This window comes from Schistocerca cancellata, chromosome 2 (genome assembly GCF_023864275.1).
Source record: "Schistocerca cancellata isolate TAMUIC-IGC-003103 chromosome 2, iqSchCanc2.1, whole genome shotgun sequence".
In the NCBI taxonomy this organism is placed as follows: Eukaryota; Metazoa; Arthropoda; class Insecta; order Orthoptera; family Acrididae; genus Schistocerca; species Schistocerca cancellata.
Window position 1 is genome coordinate 423,187,743 of NC_064627.1, and position 25,771 is coordinate 423,213,513.

At 39.8% G+C, this 25,771-nt stretch overlaps 1 protein-coding gene across 1 annotated transcript in view; it reads left to right on the forward strand.

Moving 5' to 3' along the window:
- Positions 1 to 25,771, forward strand: part of LOC126161882 (cubilin) — a 1,256,608-nt gene that overhangs the window by 1,221,489 nt on the left and 9,348 nt on the right. The window contains exon 15 of the mRNA XM_049918020.1: positions 9,259 to 9,383. Coding sequence (XP_049773977.1) covers positions 9,259 to 9,347 — 89 coding nt within the window. The 3' untranslated portion in view covers positions 9,348 to 9,383. The remainder of the gene's footprint in view (positions 1 to 9,258; positions 9,384 to 25,771) is intronic.

Here is a 25,771-nt window from a genome sequence, read left to right on the forward strand (position 1 = left end):
AATTGCCATCCCTGAAATGTTCTTCAACAGTGGGAAGCAAGAAGGTGCTTAAAACTTCAATGTAAGCCTGTGCTGTGATAGTGCCACACACTACTACAAGGGGTGCAAGCCCCCTTCATGAAAAACACAACCACACCACAACACCACCACCTCCGAATTTTTCTGTTGGCACTACACATGCTGGCAGATGATGTTCACCGGGCATTCACCATACACACACCCTGCCATCGGAACACCACATTGTGTACCATGATTCGTTACTCCACACGACGTTTTTCCACCATCAAATGTTTACGTTCCTTACACCAAGTGAGACGTAGTTTCGCATTTATCGGCGTGATGTGTGGCTTATGGGCAGTTGCTCCACCATGAAATCCAAGTTTTCTCACCTCCTGCCAAACTGTCATAGTACTTGCAGTTGATCCTGATGCAGTTTGCAATTCCTGTCTCATGGTCTGGATAGATGTCTGCCTATTACACATTACGATCCTCTTCAACTGTTGGTGGTCTCTGTCAGTCAATAGATGAGGTCAGTCTGTAAGCTTTTGTGCTGTTTGTGTCCCTTCATGTTTCCACTTCACTATCACATCGGAAACAGTGGACCTAGGGACTTCTAGGAGTGTGGAAACCTCGTGTACAGATGTGTGACGCAAGTGACACCCAATTACCTGACCATGTTTGAAGTCCGTAAGATCCACGGAGCGCCGCAATCATGCTCTCTCACAATGTGTAATGACTACTGAGGTCGCTGATATGGAGCACCTGGCAGTAGGTGGCAGCACAATGCACCTAATATGAAAAGCGTACATTTTTGGGGGCGTTCGGATATTTTGATCACATAGTGTGTATCAAAGAAAAAACAAACAAACAACATGGAGCATTTCATTTACTATATTTTTCCCATGTTTCTGTACTGTACATTCACATCACACACACACACACACACACACACACACACACACACACACACAACGTAATCATGCATGCATGCATGCATTGAACTGAGTACATCACACGTTTTCAATTAGTGTATCAAATTTTTTGCTTCAGTTATCTTCTGCCAATGAGGCACGTAAGTAATTCCAACTCTTTATCCACAGAAAACTTACCATTAATTCTGCTCTCTTGATTTTTGAGAGTTATGTACAATAAAATGAAATGACCTAACCGTCAGTATGAATTTTGACTGGTGTAATTGACCACTGTTAGGACAAAAGAACTCTCTTGCCTCAGTCTTGTGCAGTTTGTTTTAAGTTTTTGTGCAACTTGGAGTGGGCACTGTTCTGTACACCACTTCCCTGTGACTATCCTTAGAGTGAAGAAATAAGACTTTATTTTCCTCTTCACTGACTAGAATATCCACACCGTAATTTAAGCACCCAACTGCACTCTGTTGTTTTTCAGCTTGCTAAGAACATCACAGTGAGGACACCAACATTGTCATTTGCTTGGTGAAATGAAGGACTTTATTTAGATTCCTGTGAACAACTTTATTACTAATGCCTCATAGCATGGTGTGGAATGCAGATGTACAAAGGCACACAAACCAGTCTTACTGGGGAAAATATTGAAGTAGTAAGACACCTGCATCATATTCGGCACTTCAGTTCTCCATGTAGCCAACATAATTTAGATTTCAGAGGTTTTTGTACATCGTTTAGTGCAAGTTTCAGGATGCTTTCACTGAGCAGGATATGGCTGATTCCCATCCCAAGATGAGCTTGAGCTTCCTCTTCAGTTACATCTACATCAATTGGATATGAACCCTTCCTTCCTTCCTTCCTTCCTTTTCACACAAGCATTACTTCATTAGATTCAACGCCACAGCATCATTTTCTTTAGTAACAGAAAATACTGACCTAATCAGTGGAAATCATCAGTTCTGATATTTCTTGTTGTTTTCTGTACCAACTAAAAACGTCCAGCAATGTGCATAGACTTTTTGAAGTAATTAAATTATTTAGTATTACACTAATACATTGGATTTCCACTCTTCAAGAAAAAGTGACTGCCCAAGTTACTGCAGCAGTTAGGACACTTGACTCTCATCCTTATTTAAGTTTTCCAGAATTCCCCAAAATAAAATCTTTGTGAAGCTGGGTTGGTTCGTTTGAAAGGGTCACTCCTAATATTTTCTTTCCACAATAAAAATTCGTACACCATCTCTAATGACCTCATCACTAGTGGCATTTTAAATCAATCCATCCATCCATCCATCCATCCTTCCTTCCTTCCTTCTATAAGAATGATGCTGTATAACTGCTAACCTCCCTTCTGTTTTCTGTTGCTATCTCTCTTATGCTAACTTATCAACTGTTATGGCAAAACTGATACAACAAGCTTGAACATTTGCTAAAAGTCTAGATGTAAGTTTCTATAGGAGCACAGGAGTAACATTAATTTGTCCACAAGAAGCCTCACCAAACTTACCTAATAAACTATTACTCAAGACATCATCAAATAATGTATGCTTTGAGAGGGGCAGGTCCCTCTCGTTCCCCAACCCTCACAAAAAAGTGTAATACTGAAAAACCAATCTCACATCCTGTCCCATCACATCGACAGATGTCCCAGTTCAGTGTCACTTTGAACAAAGCTACAATACAATGTTATGGATATTGATTATTTGCAATGGTATCAGCAATCATTTGTTATGTAACTTCAAAACTATTTTGCAATTTATAGCTATCCTTTGCTATTACAAACTCCAGATGGCTCCGGATTCTAAAAGCTTTCAGTAGGACTGCACCTTCAGTTCCTAAAGCATTTTTTTTAGTGTTACCAGTCAGTGTCACAAACTACTTAAATGATAATATAGAAAGTATTCACATGTACCTCAAATGTCACCAACCTGACAGAAAAATAGTATGTAGAAATCCCATGCAAACTACACTCTGTCAGTTAAGTGCATTGAAGCAGTGTGAATCTGCTATAAAATGGGTAACACTAGTATTTTTGGAGATTAGTACACACACAATTTTTCAATAGCTCTGAGTTTTATTTCATAAGATATCATGGCTTTTCCCCCACTTCTCCCTTTTCCACAGAACTAACAGAACCACCCAGTTCAGTTAATGGGTACACTCTTGTTCTTCACCATCACTGTTATCAGTTGCTCATCATTACCACTGCATTATACTTCTTTGGAACTACCACCCTCAAATGTAATGTTCAATGTTAGCTGTTGGTTTGCCTTATATAATTTCAGCAACATCAGAGAAGTGTGCCCAGTGCCCCAGTGTACTCTTTATCTATGAAACTTTTCACAAACAGAAAACTACTACTATTCTGCTGTGAGACTATACACTGCTGTCAATGAAGAATCACTAGATACTTCCTTATCAACTAAACTTGTGTTAATGATACAAGTTGCCAGAATTACCAGTGAATGTTCACAGCCCAGTTTCATGTTTTTTTAGCTGTTTTCTCTTCTGTCATATTCCAAATTAACTTCTGAACCAATGCCTTCTATGTAAGGTAAATACCAATAACACGAAGTTTCTATTTATACTCTTGTACCTTACGTTACTCTGATCATTCTCTATCTTAAGGTATTTTTCTCAGATTTGTGCACTGAAATGTAATTTATCACACCACTGAAAATCCAGAATGGAACAACGATATTATTATGAAAACGATAGAATGCTACTCACCATATGGTGGAGATGTTGACTCACAGACAGGCACAACTAAAAGACTACTAAACAATGCAACCAGTAGTCAAAAGGCCTTCTTCTAAATGAGACAAAACACACCCACACACACAGACACGTGTGCACCCGACCCCGATTTCCCCTCCCCCTCCCCGACACACACACACACACACACACACACACACACACACACGTGACCAGTGTCTTTTGGATGCTGAAGCCAGATTGTGAGCAACAGCGTATAAGGGAAAAAGCGATCTGAGTGGCGGGGGTAAGGAGAAGAAGGCTAGGGTGGGAAGGGGGGAAGGATAGCGGGTAGATGTGGGGGACAGTAGACTGTTGCTTGTGGAAACATACACGGATGAGGTTGGGTGAGGGTTGGCCAGCTAGATGCAGTCAGGTCAGATGGATGTCTCACCTCCCTGCCCTACAATCTCCCCATCTCATCACTGTATGTTTCCACAAGCAGTACTTTATCTTTCCTCACCCCTACTCTGCTATCCCTCCCTTCCTCACCCACCTCAGCCTCCTCCTTACCCACACCCCCATCATGTGCTGTTGCTCACAGTCTGGCAGCCAGGGACAGTGGTCACATATGTGCAAACTGTGTGTGTGTGTGTACTGTCTAATTCAGAATAAGGCCTTTGAAAGCGTCTTGTTTAGCAGTCTTTTTGTTGTGCCTGACTGTGACTCAACATCGTTAATACAGGGTGTTTAACAATCAGGAAAAAAAACTAATTAGCATGCCAGCCCTATGCAGGGCACATGACTCTTGATGATGCTGTTAGGATCATAAATGATAAGTGAACAGAAGCAGACTTATAAAATAAAAAGATTCTCCCAGCATTCATTTTGAACCAATTTACTGCAGCTTCTTCAATCATGGAAGTCACATTCATTGGTTAAAGTAACTGTTCTATTTCAATTAATTGATTTGCATGATTTTGGGCACTACACAATAGTTTTACATCTTTGACACTACAGTTCAGGAACATCCTCTCTCTCTCTCTCTCTCTCTCTCTCTCTCTCTCTCTCTCTCTCTCCCCTACCCCACCCCACTGGAACACCTTCCCAAAACCATCTGAACACTGGCTACTCTCTTTTTCCTTTTATAACATACATCACTGTATAAATGATGAGAATTCTCAGGCCCCATAGTTGCTCAAAGACATTAGGTGTTCACTGATTATTAAGGCTCTCTTGTTTACAGGTAGCCGCTATGATTCTTGCCTCAGGAGAGATGTGTACCCAATTGTAGAAAATTGTTTTACTAATGAAGCAGCATTATTTGGATCCGTGCTAAATTGAGACACCACTACCAGAATGGAATAATGAAACGTATATAAACGTAGTCTTCAATGTTTCAGTGTTTCATATGATGTTATCTGTCTAACATAAAGGCCACTTGCATAGCAAAATAGTAACATGCAGGTTATGTTTTCACTGATGCATCAGAAACTGTGCATAATGATGAACATACATGCTAGTTAAAAGTGAGTGCTATACAAGTATGTGCCCAGATATAAAATATTTCATATTTTCAAGTTTCAAATACCTATAACTCAAACACTTAATAAAAATTTACATAGGAAGAAAGAAAGGGTAAGGATAGAAGTATGCTTCTATACCCTGTCCCCTGTTTAAGAATTACGCATCTCCTTACATGGAAACCAACCACTGACACTGAAATGTTCCAGCTGTGAGACTTTCCAATGGCATTAGTAACTTGATGAAAGCACTCTACTGCATGAACACCACTGCTGCTCTGGTTGTTTGTACAGAAGACCCTAAGGAAATGTAAAAAAATCATCACATTTTACATATGGAACTCTCAGGTGAAATATGTCACTGAGATTGCTAATTAGCTGCCCATAATGTTTCTTTGTAAGTAGCTACTTTCTTGATGTTGGTAGAACTGGGTTCATGACTCACCTGATCTTACTGTCAACAGAAAGACAATCTTAATAGATGAAGATCTTTTCCAATGTGCATTGCAGTCAGGAAAAGCACGGCTCTAGTCTATTTCTGTCCATCCGGATTTAAGTGTATCTGGTTTACTTAGTCTTTCTTCTCAGCCTGTTAACTCAAATTTTTTGAGTGGGTTATTAACTCCTTGAAAATCTGATTCATCATGCAGCAAAATTTAATTGCTCATCTCTCTTGAACACTGAATTTTCTCATGACCTCTACTCCAATTTTTGCTTTTTCTTTTTGCATTTTTATGTAATCCACAAATTATCTTAAGTACTTCTGATGAATCTCTGGTACTGGTATAATTAGGTAGTTTTGAACCTTTACAGTACTAACAATCTTGCTGTGACCTGTCATTTCAGAAAGTACCATAATTTCATCCATAAAATGTTACAATACCCAATAAACTAAACTTACACCTTGCACTTTGAGATGCTGCTTCTAATATTTGTTTCATTTGAAATAAGATCACTTTGACAGGGACACCAGTGATCTTTATGTCTAATGAAGTCATAGCATTCACAGTCTTTGTCACATTTAATTTTATCTAAACAAATAACTGATTTCAAACAACTGAAAGTTCCAGTAGGAATATCAGCAACATTATAGAAAGGATAGATTGCAACTCACTGTAAAGATGACATCTCCAGTCATATATAGGCACAATTGAAAGACTGTTACAAATTTTATCTCTTGGTCAAAGCCTTTTTCTGTAAAGAAAACACACACGTTCACACAAGCATGCACACCTCACACACATGATCACTATCTCCACTCATTCTAATGATCACTATCTCCAGTCATTCTGACCAGAATGCCAGCATTCTGCCTGGAGCGACCAGAGATAGTGGTCATGTATAAGTGAGAGGCACTTGCCTGTGTGAATGTGTGCATTTTCTTTCCTGAAGAAGGCTTTGGCCAACAGCTGAAATGTATAACAGCCTTTTCACTGTGTCTGTATGCAAATGAGTGTGTCTTCTTTGGGGTGAGTAGCAATCTATCCTTTCCAAAATATTGTTGATAACTGATTTCACCTGTACAGATCTCATCAGATCCTATAATGCAGCAATACAGAATGCATAGTCTTTAACTACAAATTCTGTGTTTCACTACCTTATAAAATCTAATGTTGGCTTTTAAGATGAAACAGTTCATGTGTTGAGACAAAGTAAAATAAGACCAAGACTTGGAATTCTAAGATGTATTTGTTACTTTTGTTATTCACTGATCATGTTTAATCTCCATCATCATCCTATTCTGCAATTATGCTTTCATTTGCTTTCCACTCTACATCACCCCTTGCCAACATTTACACTCCTTACATCTACATTTACCCTCCATCTTCATGTCATTGTTGCACATTCCAACACCCTTCCCTCCCTTCCCAACAGAAACAAATGAACAAAATACCTTATAAGCTTTATAAAACTCTAAATCTGATTATTATGATCCGTATGATCAACATGATTGTCAGTGTCCACTTAAAGTTATTAGTCATAAATTGTAGTTGTGTATCTGTAATCACTTCGTAGCACATTTCCCCTGCTGTTAAAATAGATTTTTCACTTGTAAAGAAAACTGTGCATATAGTGTACCAAGTTGTACCGATGCGCTCTCTCTCTCTCTCTCTCTCTCTCTCTCTCTCTCTCTCCCTCCCTCTCTCTCTCTCCCTCCCTCTCTCTCTCTCTCCCTCCCTCTCTCCCCCTCCCTCTCTCTCCCTCCCTCCCTCCCTCCCTCTCCCTCTCCCTCCCTCACCCCTTTCTATATTTAACATAAATCAATATAATTTATTTAGAAAAATGAGGTTCAGTGGTCATTTTACTTAAATTAGGAACGGTACAAAGGCAGTTCTTAGAAATGAGGGGCAATGGTTGAAACTCCAGTTGCAAAAGTTCTGAGAAGTTTGGAAAGTTAGGGAGATGTACTAGCAGAAGAAAAGCAATGAGGACAAGTAATATATAACACATGTACACCTATACTCCACAAAACACCTTTTGGTGTGTGGTGGAGGGTATTTTGTGTGTCAGCCACTTACCCCTTTTCCTGTTGTGAAAGTCTTGATGGAAGTACAATTGTTGGTAAGCTACCATGCGAGCTTGAATCTATTTAATTTTACCTTCCTAAGCTTTTTGTAATATATATGCAAAGGAGGAAGTAATACATTGGTAGATATTTCAAGGAAAATATGCTTTCAGAACTTTCACATGAGCCAAGCCTAGATAGCTGTAATCACTGCCTGCTAAAGCTAATTTCCAGTTTTGGTTTCAATTCAACACACAGTTTTACTCTGCCAGGAAGCTTCATTTCTTAAATAATTTGTATAATTTTTCATAACTTCCATTTTATTTCTAGTATGTACATTGCACAACCAAAAAGTTCAAGGAACCTATGGGGAATGTTGTGACTGTAGTTATGTTTCAGACAGAGAGATTTCTTTGTACCCATTGAAAACTAATATGCTAATTATGCGATTGAAAAATGGAAAAGAATAGTTATGGCAAAGCAGAAAGGTCAGTTGTTATTAAGTAAGGATGTAAGTTCTTGTGTGCACATTACTACACTTGTAAGTGTACAGTTCATGCATTATATACAAGTAGTTCAGCATTGCACTAACAATTTTGATTATCATGGAAGAAAGAAAAAATTTCTTCTTCTTATACACAAAGTTCTCACGTAATATGTGGGTAGTTAATCAAACAGAGAAGAGAATTTGGACTGAAAGGTAATACATTAGTTCCATGCATTCTACACTAAATACACATACTACACTATGGCCGTCAACTGTATTTGTAAATTTTGTTTATTTCTTCTCTCAGTTTATACACTTATTTTACTCTGAAATATTTGCATAGGGAAATTACTGTCTTGTATGTGCATTAAATTCAAATATTACAGCAATGCTACTCAATATGTGAGAGAATTCATTTCAGCAGTAATTTTTGTAATTTAAGAACAAGTATGGATTTATTTCAGAATTTATATTTCTTTTTACACTATATGATACACACTTGTGAGAGTTTAAATGGCTTTTCATTTGGAGATGGATATGTTGTTTTCAGTTATGGTGTGGACTGCACTTTGAAAGTTGTATATGATCATTACACTTTTCTATCATTATTCTTATACCCACTAAAATGAAGAAAAAGATTTCAAGAAAGCAGTCTGATACAAAGCACCAATACCCTTTGTGAACATTTGTGGAAATGTGTTTTGTGGCCATGAGATAGTAATGTAAGAATTTATTAGTTTACAGTTTAGAAAAAGCTATTAAAGAATGTAATTCCTTGTTAGATACAGGCTAGAAAAACTAGAAAGTTTAATTTTTCTTATTCATCATTATGTATTATTCTTTCAATGTTCTCATTTTGTGGCTGTTAAAGCAGTAGGAGTGTAATTTTTTACATTAAAGTAATTATACTGTTCACTAGCAAGTTAATACATACACATATTTAAGAAAATGCACACAGGTGCTTGTGTATAGTCTTCTACAAGCACAGTAACATTGGAAACGCAGTGAAGCAGCCACCAATCCCAGGAGAGGAGGCTAAATCGCTGACACGACAGCTCAGCCAACTGACCACTAGACACAAGACTGGCTACCACACATGAGTGTGTCATGCTGTATGTGGTACAGGTGGCGGAAGCCCCCGCAAGGTGGCTGCGGTGCCCCCCCTCGCCCTCGCCCTTGTGATCGCATTCGTCCTCATCCTGAGGCAATCGTGATGTGCTCCATCTCTGCCCTGCTGTGACGTCTCACCAGTGAGTGGCGTGCCCCCACATGCTCGCCAGCATGACCCTGTAGTGCCATGCCTAGCAAGTAGTAATTTACCCCAGTGTTCCAGCTTCTAGCAACCTTACAGTTCTGCAGGACCAGTGCAGCGGAGACAGCACTGTTTAGATATAGGCAGCTGCTTGGATTGTGCATAGACAAGGGTGCCTTTCTGGCAGGCAGAATTTCTATCCGGTTGCAACTGTGGCACTAGGGTGGTGACTGGTGTCAAAAATTAAACAGATGCCTTTGTTGACAGAGAATTAGGTAAGTCAAAAACTAAATACAATAACTTTATAGAAAATGCTTTGGCAAAATCTTTCATTACAACAGAGTGGAAATTCTTCCCTCTGTATCACTGCACTGCAATTACATATAGCTACAAAATATCAACTATTTGCCACTTGAAAAAGACTAGGTGTTTATCTGGTAAATTTTCCAACAAAAGAAAAATAAAAGAATATTATGAAAAATAATTTAAGATCGAAACAGCATATTTTTGCAAATTAATTTCTGAGTACTAGCCTACTACTAATGTTTGACATTCATCAATGTATTCTCAGCACATTCTGTTTCCAAAAGTTTCGTGGGAATGCCACACGTATCAAGAGTGCATATAATTTAAAATCTGTGTTGATTTTGCTGTATACACCTTGTGGAACAGAAAGGAGTATAAATTGTGCCACATTGTATTATTGTAATAGTAACAGCAACACTTTAAGAGGTATAATCTGCTATGTCATTCTCATCTTTCACAAGAACTATTACAAATAGGAAAAAAATTGAAAATTTCTGTCTGTAGTTGGAAATATAGAACTTTCACAGGCAAAGGAGGAGTTTGTCTTTGCATTCATACTAAACATGTACATCAGAAAGGCATAAAATCAGGTTTCCTGGATAGTCAGTATATAGGTTCCTGCATAATTCCCCATTTCAGTCGAAACACACTTTGATAAGATAGAAGCATGTCACACCATACAGGTTTGTGGGAGACTTGCTATCATATAAGTGAATTTGCACAGGATTTGCCTGAAAGGAGGTAACGTTTCAGCACTATGAAAAAATAACAAAGAGGATTATGACTTTCTCAAGCCAACTATTAAAATTTTGTCGAAAACAGAAAAGTAAGAAGTGTGGTGCTGAAAACTTTAGGACATCATATACGAATTAACAGGTATGAGGGAAATTTATACTGTGGATGACCTATTTGCAAAATTTGCATAGTTGCAGCAACAAAATTAATATGAGGCTACAATATTTCTTTTCACATATATATTCATGGGGGAATCGGACAGCAAGAAATTTGAATATGCACATTGTAAAAGTTCAAATTAAGGTGCGGTTAAGAAAACACCTAATATACATCTTTTTTGTGGATGAATAATAGTACGGTAAGAGCAAGTATAATAAATGACCTTCTCTCCCATATTAGCTACTGTACTTTAAAAAGGCAACTCAAACCGTATGTTATTTACTGAAGACGGTGAATGTTCTCTTCTTTTACAACGAACATTAGCATACACAGGAAAACTGAAGAAAAACAATCACACTACACCTGTGTCTTGTGCAAACTTTACGAATAATTTTGTCGCGATTAAACAACACTGTGAGAAATTGGAACACAGCAACACTAACGTAAAGCTGAGCAAAAACAACTGTTGGTATCTGATTCATCTTGCTTAAATGACACTTAATGAGAAATAATATAGTTGTTTTTTTATTGTTAACGGGGTTGAATGGTTTATGCCAACAGGATGCCAATACTGTTACTACTTACTGCGGCACTTAAAGTAATCATGTGAAATGAGGGTATTACGCAGGAGAATTTTAATTTTTTATTTTTATTTTATGTCTAATTGAAATGCAAATAATACACGCTCTGCGTTTCTGATTATTTAAACAAAATGTAACTAAAAAACGGAAAAGTAGCTACCACATACTCTTTACTGTGTAGTCCAGAGAACATAGTCAGTACTCAGTAGTCAGTACAATGAGCTCACTTTGCTTTGCAGAACTGGCGTTTGATAAAACAGTTGTGAAAATGCAGTTAAGAACAATGTAACCCAAAATAAACAGAGTACAGTGTTGAGCCATAATCGAAACTGCGCAGTGGGTCGACAATCATTTGCTCTACAATTACGTCACTAGAAGCGGAAGATGATATTCGGATCAATAAATGTAGATACTCTGAGAGCACGTAAAGCTAACAGGGAGTTGTTTCCGAAACAGCGTTTAACTGTTTTTCGTCATTGCCAATATATCTAGTAGTTTCATTCAGTTCGGAGCATTTATGTGTCGTTAGAATGTAGAGACTGCTACTTAGGACATTAACTTCAAACTCTTTTTAAGTATTTTATCATCATGGAAATAAATCTTTCTAATTCTTTGGTATTTGGTAAACTGACATTCTTGTCCCTGGTTTACTTTTCTGCAGCAGTCGCTGCTTTTGAGTTGGAAAGGTATTGGCTAGCTATTAACATTATTGTTAATTGTCCTGCTGTTGCACTAAAGTAGTCAAGTAAAAAAACATTACGCGTCAACCATAGACACATTTTTAATTCGTAAGAAATTGTCTGCCCATTTCCTTGTTACTAAGGTGCAAAAGAAGCAATAACGATGGTGGACATCTTTTCTTGTTTTGCTATTTATCACTGAAAATTTGAAAGATGGTGTAATGGTTTTCTAATAGGAACTGCGTTTTCGAAATGTATTCTACTACAATCTGTTGGTATTCTTGATGTACTGTTAACTTCACATCCTTAGAAAGGATTATATACACCGGTACCGGTCACTCCTGCTGTTTCTGCTAAAGAGCGTGAAGTTCAAGAGAACAAAACATTTGTGTAAGTTTGTGATCCTCAAATATTGTTTTTCAATTACTATTAACATTAAAATTTAATTGCAGTTAGTTCATTCGAAACTCAGAAAACGCCACTAATGTTTTGACAATTTCTGTGTTTTTGAGACATACTTTCCTTAATGTTTTAATGGTTTCTTCAGATACTGTAATCGTCACTCACATTCTAAACAATATTGTAAGTATAGGATTTAATTTATGTCCCTATATTGCTGAGACGTAGCATTCTCAAACGTAATTTGCAATGTAGCATCAAATATCTCTAAAAAGGTTAATATTCCTTGTTTTCTTCTACATTGTTCATCCAGTCGTTACCCATACAAAAACTTCTTAGTCGTTATTGTTTCTTTTTCCTCTCTGTATTGCCAACAATTGCTTTGCACTATATTTCTCAATTAAAGATCCATTTCCTCTTACTTCCTCTCCAGCGTACCACTTCTTTCTTTATTTGAAATAAAATGAAAAAGTTTCCATGTACAATAATTTTCAGTCCCATCTTGAGCTAAAGGAACTCATAAGCATTTTAGTAGTACAAGTGAAAAAACAACTAACATCGAAGAAGTTCTATGTATTGTGTTATCGTGTTGTCATCACATATATTCTCACCCATGTGAGCTGTATAAGCACATATAGCGATATGAAGAGTGATTTGAAAAAACCATCTTCAAGATGTGTGCAATTTTCTCGAGCCGCTATTTAACGGCCTTACAGATCTACATTTTGCAGTATCCTCTCTGATGGAAAGTAATAGCAATGGCAGTTGCAGTGAATTTGCTTTAATCATACTGCCCTGGAAAAACGGTCCGAATCTGAATAGTTCTACACTTTATAGATAAGCGGTTTTCGTACTTGTTTCCCTGTTTGAGGGTTGTGGCAGAAACAAACATTAAAACATGGACTAGTGTGGGTTGTTTCTTTATTTTGTGCCTATTGTGTCTCTCGAACCTGCTTTGAAATATAGTCTCCAAATTCAACATGTAGCTTAATTCCATCCAAATCTCTGTGTTAATAGGGCTCTGGAGCAGAAATAATTTAAAGATTGCTACGAAATCGGCTTCGCTTATCCCGCCCAGCCATTTCAACAAAATAAGTAGTGCAGCTCGAGAAAGAGACGGGCTTGAAAAACGTAAGCTACATTTTTCTAACTCCAGAGGGTTGCTAAAATAGAATGGGGATTTTACCTGGAAGACAGCTGCACATACTTGGTGTCCTTTGGAAGTTCATTCTGGTAAGTGCCAGATTAATATTCCAAATGGGTGAAGATCAATGCTCAGTTAGTCCAATGACCATAAGCATCTCCGTAGCACTTAACACGCCTCATGCCACCAAAAAAAACTTTGTACAAGGTGACAATTATTGAATTGTATGAAAAAAATGTAAATTAGTTACAAACTACGGAGTATACGCGCTTTATTCAACATATAAGCGTCGCTATGAATATTTAGGTTTAGGATATGATACGTTCGATTTGCCTGCCATCATTGGGAATTATGTGGCGTAGACGAATAGCGAAATTCTGCATGACCCGCTGAAGTGTCGGAACATCGATGCTGTCGATGACCTTCCGAATGGCTGTTTTGAGCTGAATAATGGTTTTGGTGTTATTGATGTACACCTTGTCTGTAATATAGTCCCACAAAAAGGAGTCGCGTGTGTTCAGATCCGGAGAACAAGGTTGCCAATCGAGGCCCATGCCAATGGCCTCTGGGCACCCAGAATCAGAATGTAGTCCCCCAGCACTCTCGTACTGCGATGGGATCGAGCTCCATATTGCATGAAACACCTTTTGTCTAAATCAGGGCCACTTTGGATAATGGGAGTGAAATCATCTTCCAAAACCTTCACGTATCGTCTGGTAGTCGGCGTGCCATCAAGGAATATCATATTGATAATTCCGTGACTGGACATTGCACACTATGCAGTCACCCATTGAGGCTGAAGAGACTTCTCGATTGCGAAATGAGGATTCTCAGTCCCCCAATGGTCCAGGTTTGCTTATTGACGAACCCCACACTTATGAATGTGGGCTTCGTATCCAAACCAAACCACACAGACCATACTAATTCCCATCATGCCCCGCAGCCAACCATGCAGTTTGACAGTCCTAACGCAAACCGTTCAGAAGTTATGACAATTTTATCTCATATAGTTCAATAATTGTCAACCTGTACATGCTAAAAGACAAAAGAAAAATTTCCACGTTATCCTATAGGCACCCATTAGCACTGACTGCGTGAACTGATTTAGAAAGCAGAGGAATAAAATATCATTCCTTCACTGGCTACACATTATGGTGTTCAATTCAGTGTCTGTCGTGGCCATTTCTATATTTGATATACCATATCACCATCTATCTGTTCAATACATCTGTCAAGTGTGTTAGCTGTAAGCCACCAAATATGAAAGGTGCAAGATGATTTGCGGTTATCACCAAAGATGGATATCCTCTTGACCGTCCATTCGTAACTAACATTGTGTTGGTATCTCTATCAGGTTATTTCTCTTGTTGATGTGTCCGAAAGTACTATAATAGCATTTCTATTGTCTCCTACTAAACAAATTACATTGACAATGTTGTAGAGAGAACACGACTAGTATATACCACAAATTTGTGATTTGAAATTCTGCGTTAAAGATTCTGATATCTTTCGGTGTATGTGCAGAAGGCGTCCTAAACTGCCTGAATCTTTCTGATTGCATCCTGGGTAGTTTTGATAGTGTCCTCAGAAGGTCACGTATACATAGACATTTTTCAGCTGAAGATGTTCTCCGACACCGTTGTTAAGAGATGGAAGGATTTATTGGTGGCATTTGTCAGGACGAGATGGGTAATTTCATTTCAGCACTAAAACTGAGTCAAACTGATGCCTCGCTTAAAAATTATTTACATTAGCGAGAGGATAAGGTCTGAATTCATCTGAATTATTGGCTCTGGGGATCAACACGCCCACGAATAGTACAAAACCATTACGAACTAAAATTTCACACGTTATATTAAACCACGAAAGCGAAGTAACTGGCAGGCCTACGTTGGTTTTTCTGGGTGAAAGACTATAGTGGTTTCATATTTACACACGATCTGATATCTTGAGAAATATTAGCATCAGTAACATACTTAAGAATCTTACTATTTTTAGGTAGATGTCGACCATCACTTTTAATAACAATCGTGGAAACTCGCCGCTCTGTAACTACTTTTTTCTACATAAACAAATATACATTGTTTTCAGTGAGAAAGTAAACGAACAAAGTCTACTAGAAGCTGATTTTTATGAAGTAATGAGCGAAATGTGCATTGTTTCGAAGCTAAGATTACCCATTAATATAGCGAATATCTTACCTTCAAGCGCTTCATGCCAAATAAGCTTCATAGATCTGTAGCTGAGTTACGGATAAGTGCAGGTGAGCATTATGAGGAGTCCGCCGTCACTACTTGCCTGACACTCACCAGCTGAGGGAGTAGCTGCATGCGACCCTCCTGAGACCTCCCAGCATCCTATGCCTCGCATAGTAGTAGCCTGCCACACTTGCATTCTTTCTCATTTCTGGTACCATTGTACATATATCCACAGATTTCAAGAAATAAAAGTGAGCGAGTGAAAGGTAGGACATCTTTTTTCAGTTTGTTTTTCGCAACACTCATTTTTTAAAAAACTATTATTCATCATTAAACAATAAATTAGAAATTTAAACAATAATATTAAAATATTTTAACTTAATTTGCCATAAATTTCTTTTTAGATAGTCTGAGGAATATGCACTCATTATTTCAACTGAATTTGCTTGATTTAATAACTAGAAACTGGAAATAGCAAATCTATTACATAAAATTCATGGAACTTAAAAAGAAATTATGCACTATTTAACAGAGTTATAAGTAATTTGGACTGAAAAAGTTAATGGAATATTTATTTTGACGTAGAAGAGATATGATGAAATATTCCCATTGCCACTAACGCTCAAGCTACAGTCAAGTAGTGTAAACTAATCTCTTTATCAGTAATATAAATACAGAAAATCTGTTCTCTATAAAATGGCGAAACAATGCTTTTTTGTCTCTCTCCTAAATCAAGTCTCGCAGATCTATCTCTTCTGCTTCAAAATTAATTCTTTTATTCTTGCAATTTTGCATAAAATATTTACATATTAATTACCTTCTAATTACTGTAATTGTGTTTGACTACATTTTAAATAAGTTTTTATACAAAGAAAAGTTTATTTTAATAATGATTGACGGAAAATTGTAATAAGTTGTGAATAAAAGTGATATACCAAACATAACACATTCTAAGCATATGAAGTCACCTTTTAACCCATCATTAAAACTTACTACAGTCCATCTTACTAGAATACAAATACCATGTCAGCAGCAGGCACACCACAGAAGATCAGTCCATCCTGCACTTGCAACTTTCTACTTTTTCTCTTTCAGAGACGACGACATCGTTATCAGCCCTTTACACATAAGGTGAAGTAGGACTTCACAACAACACATATACTCATCTTCTCACCTGTGCTCTGAACACACGTAGCTCGTCAGCTGACGTGGACATTAATTTGTAATCTTTTGGTGATCTTGATCACCGGATCACGGTTTCACGGAAAACGGATCATCAGACACTAAGAACTTAATGGGGAGCCTAATGGTTGCCATTAGGGAACTTAAATTGCAGGTCGAATAAAATCCAGTTAAAATACTCTGAGGACAAGCATGTTAAAGAGATATATTCGTTTCGTTTCACTTCTCAACGAATTCAACATACAACCACCTACCTTCCGTTTACTGTATGAACCGTTCTCTTAAACGTAAGATCATACGTATTTCAATTTTTTTTTGCTTCTACGTATTCACTTTACTTCTAAAACATAATCCGCCATATTGACGTATAGGTGTACCTTCTCCCAGTATTCAGTTTTGGCTCTGACCATACATCTTACTAGTGACGCGTCTGTCATTTCCTTAAATCATTGAAGCTGAATATCAGAAAGCTTATTAGAACAAGGGCGTAATCAATTCCTTCTTACATATTAATCCGATCGAAATATTGCTTCGTTACGAATTAATTCAGTGTCGATGGGACGTTTGTGTATATCATATCCTTTTTCTTTTAACTCATTGTGGCACAGGTTTTCACATTCTTCATCTTCGTGTCAGCATTGCGCATTAATATGGAATGTCTATTTCGTTTTATGCGAACAGTAACGCAGATTGATATCGGAGCATCAATCTGACAAAGGTAAGACTAGAAACAGCAAACTACTGCTTAGCTTCACTAAATTCAAACTATTGTAAAACGATAGAATGCAATCTATCATCACGTACGATGTTCACCTGAAGATTGTTGGTCTTCTGTGTCACTTCATGGTCCGAGTACAATAATGAGAAATTATCTTACAGACTTCGGCGAAGGGTACTTAGGGTACCACAACTACTTCTCCCCCTGCCCTGCCCCCTCTTTCCCTGAATCCTTCATGAAAACTGCGCGGGAAGCGATTATGGATAACCGTGTTCATAAGCTCGAATTTTCATGATTTTCCCGTCATGGCCATTTCGTGAGAACTTAATGATGAAAGTAACTTTCGCATGATGTGTCAATGTGAAGTAACGGCTCGAAGAAACTTGGACCATACTTAGAAAGAACTGCTATAGAATAGTACATAAAAGAAATAGGCTGTGAGACGAGCGGAAATGACTCTTTTATTCAGAGACAATAATTACACTGAAATCACCACTGTTTATGACGGTCCCCTGTATATTAAAAAAGGCGGAATGCTGTTGATGATGATGTTGGTTTGTGGGGCGCTTACATCGTTGTCATCAGCGTCCGAACAGGTTCCCAATTTTTCCAGTTACAATGTCGCCATTTCCTGAATGATGATGAGGACAACACAAACACCCAGTCCTCGACCCGGGTGGGAATTGAACCCGGGACCCCGTGATCCAGACGTAGTAACGGCATCCACTTTTTTTTCATTTTGTTCGTTTGGACGTTGCGGACGTCACATGACATCCGTTCAAGTTCGTTTGTTGATCCTTCCACTCAGTTTTTTATTACAGAGGCCAACCAGCTTTCTGACCGAACACGTTGAACTACCATGCCGGCATCACTGGAATTTCTTGTGTCATTGACCGTTTCGAGGGTAGGGTTGGGTTGGTTGGGGGAGAAGACCAAACAGCAACGTAATCGGTCTCATCTGATTAGGGAAAGACGGGGAAGGAAGTCGGCCGTGCCCTTTCAAAGGAACCGTCCCGGCATTTGCCTGGAGCGATTTAGGGAAATCACGGAAAGCCTAAATCAGGGTGGCCGGACGCGGGATTGAACTGTTGTCCTCCCGAATGCGAGTCAAGTGTGCTAACCACTGCACCGACTCGCTCGGTGCCACTAGACCACGAGCTGCTGGGTGGGACTCTGATCCCATGCTGGCTGCAAGACTGGTAAGGAGTTCTTATAGTGGGGCGTTCCATTCCTCCACCAGCGCGGCTGACGACTGCTGGATGGTCGTTGATGCATGTGGACGTGCTGTCACACTTCTCCCCAAAGCACTCCACATGTGGTCGGTGTGATTACGTCAGGTGAATGGGCAGGCGAGTCCATTCACCGAATATTTTCTAGTTCCAAAAGATGTTCCACCTACGCCGTTCGATACGGTCGCCCATTGTCAGCCATAAAAATGAACTCAGGGCGGAGAAAGACGCACAATGGGAAGGAGTACGTATCACAATAACGTTGATAAGTGAGTGTACCATGGTCACAGATTTGGTCAGTACTTCACGCAACATTTATGCCACACTAAAACATAACACACGAAAGAATCTGAAGCCATTTTGACTATTTTTCGACAGTGACTGTCTCAGGAAATATGTAAAGGTGTTTTTTTTAAATTACCACTACCAGTCACAAACTTTGACAGCAATTTATTACTTATTTATTTAGCGACATGTTTCGAGATAAACTTCATCTTCAGGCTAAATGGCATCACAAAAACAACTTTAAAATAAGGCCATACTGATGTTACTTAGTATTTTCGTAAATGCTGTGGCCATCCTGTGGAAGAAGAGAAAACTTAGCAAGGGGTGCTGTCACTTTGGAAGCTGGACTGATATTTGCACGAAAATGTTTTGTAACAGGCACTCACTTTTTTTTTTCTGGCGTGGCAGTCTTGTAGTGATTCGCTGGGGTGCCTCCATTTCCGTGCCTCTCCTGGTGACTGTTCACAAATTGTCACTGACATAGTAACTTGGAAACACGATCACAAATAATTCTGTAGTGCAGTGGACAAGATGGCGGTCAAAATGTGGCTGATTACGATTTGACTATCGATCTGTCGATCTATGTGGTGTCAGATGTTTACATGTCTTTTGCACATGTTGTTATCGTATCACATCTGAAATACGATAGTGCAGAACTATTTGTGATCGTGTTTCCAAGTTACTGCTATGTTAGTGACAAATTGTGAACAGTCACCAGGAGAGGCACGAAAATGGAGGCACCCCAGCACATCACTACGAGACTCCCATGCCAGAAGAAAAAAGTGAGTGACCATTACAAAACATTTTCGTACAAACATCAGTCCAGCTTTCAAAGTGACAGCACCCCTTATTATGTTTTCTCTTCTTCCGCAGGATGACCACAGCATTTACGAAAAGACTATGTAACATCGGTATGGCCTTATTTTAAAGTTGTTTTTATAATGCCATTTAGCCTTAAGATGAGGTTTACCTTGGAACATGTCGCTAAATAAATAAGTATTACAATAGTTGACAAAGTTTGTGACTGGTAGTGGTAATTTAAAAAAACCATTACATATAACATCTGGATCACCAAAACGCTCATGTTAGTCAATGATCCTGGGTGCATTGTGTGGTGAGAGGTGGGAACACGTAATGCACCCAGGAACATTGACTAACATGAGCGTTTTGGTGATCCAGATGTGTGGGGAGGCATAATGTTGCGTGGGCGTCCTGACCTCCAAATCTTTGAACACGATGCACTCAATGGGCAACGTTGTTGTGACACGTTCTCCTTCGCCATGCGCGTCTTTTCAGGACTACATTCGGCCCTAACTTCGTTTTCATGGATGACAGTGCACGAACGCATCGAACAGCGCAGGCGCAGAAGCTCTCAGAACAAGATAATATTCGGCGAATGCACTGGCCTTCCTGTTCCGCCGACTTAAATCCCATCGAGCACATGTGGGATGCGTCGTAAAGACGTATTGAGACACGTCACTTACACCAACGACTATCCAGCAGTCGTCATTTGCGGCGTTGGAGAATTGGAAAGCCGTACCTCGAGAACTCCTTACCAACCTTGTGGCCAGCATGGGAGAACGTTGCAGAGCATGCATTGCTTCCATGGTGATCACGCACCCTATCAAGGACCACGTCCCTCCTTTTGTGATGTCGAGGGGACCATCGTAATTATTGTCTTTGCATAAAATTTTTTAATCTGTTTGTCTCATTACGGACTACCGCAGTCCACTTCACAACTCCGCCACCCCACACCGAACCACTGTTTCAGGGTTATCGTGCGGTTCGGCCCCCTGTGAACCGCCCCCCCCCCCCCCAGGGGGAACGTCTCACACGAGACGAGTGTAACTCCTATATTTGCGTGGTAGAGTGATGGTGGTGTACACGTACGCGGAGAACTTGTTTGCGCAGCAATCGACGACATAGTGTAGCTGTGGTGGAATAAGGGGAACAAGCCTGCATTCACCGAGGCAGATGGAAAACCGCCTAAAAACCATCCACGGACTGGCCGGCTCACCGGACCTCGACACAAGTCCACCGGGCGGATTCGTACCGGGGACCAGGCGTTCCTTCTCAATCTGGAAAGCCGTGCGTTAGGCCGCACGGCTAACCGGCGGGCTTCTGTACTATACTGTAATGTTTCGCGCCAGTGAAACGTCCTGGGAAAGCTAATTTTGTGTGTAAGTTTTACATACCAGTGTATGTAGGAAAAAGCAACATGTTGCTTGTCTCATCTTGAAACATACGCTCTCCGTGTTGCTCAACACCTCTCCTGTACCATCCAAATCAAATGTTCAAACGTGTGTGGATTTCTAATGGACCAAACTGCTGAGGTCATCGGTCCCTAGACTTACATACTACTTAAACTAACTTATGCTAAGAACAACACACACACACCGATGCCCGAGGCAGGACTCGAACCTCCGGCGGGAGAGGCCGCGCTATCCGTGACATGGCGCCTCAAACCGCGGAGCCACTCGGTGCGGCGATGAGCATCCCCCTGGCAATATCGAGCTTACTAAACGAATCAGTGACGAAATGCGCAGCTCTTCTTCTTTGGCTGTACTTTGCGGCTTCATCCATTGAGATCTTGATGCTTTGCACTGAGAAAATCACAGTCTACCAAACATTGTCAAGTTATAGTATCTCATACTGTGATTATAATCGCCTGAGTGAGAATTTCTGGAACTGTGCAGCATCAGTTCGGAATTACTTGTTCCCTATTAACCTCCGAGGTTCCTTCATTTCAAAATGATATCTCTCTGTACATTTTGCACGCGTTCCAGGCATTTTTGCAGAAGACGTATGTTCCAAAAACGGGGAAGTGATAAATTAATCGAATCAAGGGACTGCTGTAAATATTCCACATATTACGTAAACTCAAAGTGAATCCTGAGCTTTCATTAAATGCGTTTCGACTGTCTCCTTGTCGAATGTCTAGTTTTTGTCTTTTGGAAAGTTAAGGGCTCCATTGTAGATTGAAGGATAGCAGAGTCATTCCAGGTTATAACTAGCAAATGAAGAATGAGTATGCTCTAGAATGCACGAACGTGTCCAGGTGAGATACCGTCTTCCGCTGTGTTCGGCATTGTTTCCATCCTCAACGACAAGAGCAACAACATAAGAGAGAGGTCTGTAGGCTTGCGTCGTACAGGCGCCTATGAGAGCAATAACGTTAACGAGAAGTAACGGATCTTAGTATTCTTTTTCAGTTACACAGAAATTTAGGTAACTATCCCACCAAAATTTCAAATATGCTACTTCTTCCTGAAACTATATAGTTCGGAATTTGTCCTGTAGTGTACTCTACCATGCGTCAGCCTTCTTCATCTGTTCTCAACGTTCTTATTATTGATTTTATTATACCTCTCTGATATTACTTCAGAGTGGTTGCTTTCTTCCTGTCACGAGGAACGACTACGGTTTCGTTGTTAGTTCTCATTCAGTTTGGATATTCAATTCTCTGATGAAACCTAGAATAAATACGCATTCCCCTACTCGCTACCTGGGAAGAAGTCTGGTGGGGGAACTTCAAGAGTCAATTGTCCACAAACAACAAATGCACTCGTAAAGTTAAACAAGGGATTGGATTTAATAAACATGTGTTCCAGATTAAGAGAAATTTCCTTAGAAGTAAATGTGAATAGGGAGAGGGAAGGAAGACATTTACTTAATATTCTGTTCTCAATGCTGCACCCTGCTGGGGGTGAGGGCTCGATAAATGTTGGGAAAGCTAGAAATGACAGAAAATTCGATGTGGAGGATTGTCACCAGAGCCTGATGGGTGGCATATGAAGGATCAACATTTATGAATACACAGTGAACATCTAGGAAACAACTATTCGTAGCATTGAAGCTGAAACCAGCAAACAAGAAGAATGTTGACGTAGTATTAAGCGGAGGACAACATTTAGGCTTCAAATAAGATGGTGATATATATCTTATATAACTAGATCAGTGTCCCCCACATTTCATTCCATCTTTAAATATGCAACATGCACTGCACAACAAAATTAAATAGTAACTTTTTTTGGAAACCTTGTCATTTTCTCCATTTGCGAAGCAGAAGTTAGAAATTTGGTTTGAAACTGCCTACAACATTCCTCTGTAACGATGCATACAGATGGCACTCTGTGACGTCACCGTCAGGCTCGGAGAGCAAGCTGTCGACACGTGTAAAGAAAGGGTCAAGTCTCATAAGTGCATCATATTTCACGACAATTCTGGCCAACGCCACTACGGACGTGAAACACCTGGACAAGGTCGTCATACGCACTCCCCCTCCACCTCTTGTCCACATCTCACCTCCTTCTCTTGACACCTCTGAAACGGAGGTAAGAACTACGAAGGCCAGCGTCGAAACGAGGCGGTTCTCATATGGGCAGTCGAGGATAATATTTTGAACACACCGCTGCTCAGAATCGTCACAAAAAGGTGACAGGATGTAATAAAGGGAGTGACTGAAATAACTCCTTCTCTTGGGGCGTTAATTTTCACTCATTTTACGGCCAAAAAGATTGTTTGCAGCGCAGTGTGCAATAGGACGACGTTATTGACAACCTTTGACACTGCTGGCAAACCCCGGACGATTAACTCAGCCCTAAGGCCATAGCTGTGCTGCAACCCTATTTAGTGCGCTCTCACCGTTTTGGTGTAAAGTATATCCACAACTTTTGTCCTTGTGTACACGGTGGAACCACTAAGGACCGTTTAAAACCATTCGACGAAGTTTTAACGTGATCCGAAGCACAAAAAAGTGTTTATACTTTTTCACCCATCTATTTTCACATCCTCTTGTGACGCGTACATGAGAGCGTGTGGTGGCGGGGAAGGGTGCGACATTGACATACGCGCGTATAAAACGGCAATGAGTCCGTTTAAGTCCACCCCACCATCTCTCCCGTAGGTCAGCAACGTCTTCGCAGGCCACCCACACACATTTGTTGGGCACTTTAAGAATGTCTTGTAGAGAGACTCTCATCCACGGATCCCTAATGGGTGGGGTGAAGGGCAGTCCGCTCGACACCAGCGCCTGCTGGCCGCTTGTGACATCTGGAGGGTCACATTGCACAAACGTAAAGAGATGTTGCTTCCCGGGGCAGAGGTGTTTCAGTAAGTTTTTATGTCTGTTTTAGGTGTACGTGAGACTGAAACTAGCAAATATGTTGTTGCAAAGCTATAGCTCAGCAGACATGTACTCGGAGAACAACGAACGGGTCAGTGATATTCTGAGATGGTGATCAGAAGGCTTTATGGTATATTGAGTCCTATTTTATAGCTGTTGAAACTGGTTTTCGTGAGCGAAAATATGTAAGTTAGTTGTAAGAAGTTGCATTTAACCAGTTTCCCGCTCGGGAAACACTTCACACCCTCCCACAGAAAGCCATCCATAGGCTTTCACTCAGGAGATCATTGTCAAGACTGTGGATCACCCTTGTAAAACTACACAGTGTGAAAAATAAACGCGTCGTGCATAACATTAATCTCTTTGGTCTTCATACGAAGCAATGTCTCCACGAGCCTAGAAAAAAGCTCCCAAGCGCTTTGGTGTCTCAGGATTCTGGACGTCGTCGTCATCCAAAGACAACGCCTCGTTAACGTAGCTATCTCTCTCTGTCTCCTGACATCTGTACCATTCATCCCTAACTACGTAAGTCCATTCCACTGATTAAACTTCGCGGTGTGGGTATTCTGCAGTTGTCTCCTGATTTTTTTTTTTTTTTTTATTTACTCTTCGTAGACGTTGCTTTACGAAATCATAGTACTGAGTTAATTGGACTACACTCTTTGAAATAAAGATAGCTGGAATAAAATACAAGGGGCGAAATGTTAGCTGCAATTTGTAAATGTTTGTGCGTAGACCAGGCAACACTGTAAAGAGTTGATGGTATAGTAATTCGGTCACGTCAGTTCCACGGAATTTATAATACCTTCAAAGGAGGTAGTAAGATGAGTATCGACAAAGGTATAACAAAGGTAATGAAATGTTGTGGAATTAAACAATACAAGAGAAAATGAGAAACGAACTAAATTTCCAGATTAATGAATGATGCGCAAGGGAGAACATTGACATGCGAAAAGTTTCCGAAACGATTTCGAAGAATGATGCAAGTTCGGGGAAGCAATAAGATATTCTGCGGTTGTTTTTATTGCGTAGGTAAGGGCTTCTTGTTTGTCGTGACGGGAATGAGCCACTGGGTACCCATGGGAGAGAGGTGACAAACTGGTCAAGACAATGGACTCGTATCCTGGAGGAACGCAGTTCAAAACGCGGCCTCGTCATTCAGATACAGGTCTCCACTGGTGTCCCAAAATCGTAAGGGGCGGTTGACGTGGAAAGCACACAGCGTCATATCAACACCACCTGTATTCAATGCCATCTCACCTGTATGGTCAGATGTTGATATGTGTTAGGGCATGCAGTGTGAGTAATTACCATGAGATGATAATGAATCACTTGAAAATATGTACAGAGAGGCAATTTGTAATAGTGTCTAAAACGAAACGAAACAACACTTCAGTAGCGAAAAGTGTTACCTTTTAGACAGTCCTACATGACCGTGTCTCTCAAAAATAGCAAAATCATTTAATGTCTTTGCAATGAGCAGGACGTTACATCATACAATCAGTTCTTTCTTCTTCTAGACAAGCAGAGTTTGCCTTCTTCTGAGGAATTAACTTAGTGACGTTACCATCCTCGCCTTCAGAAATGGCCATTCCTCTCCACAATGAACTAATCCTTGTTTGCCATGAGGCGTATTTAGGATAAA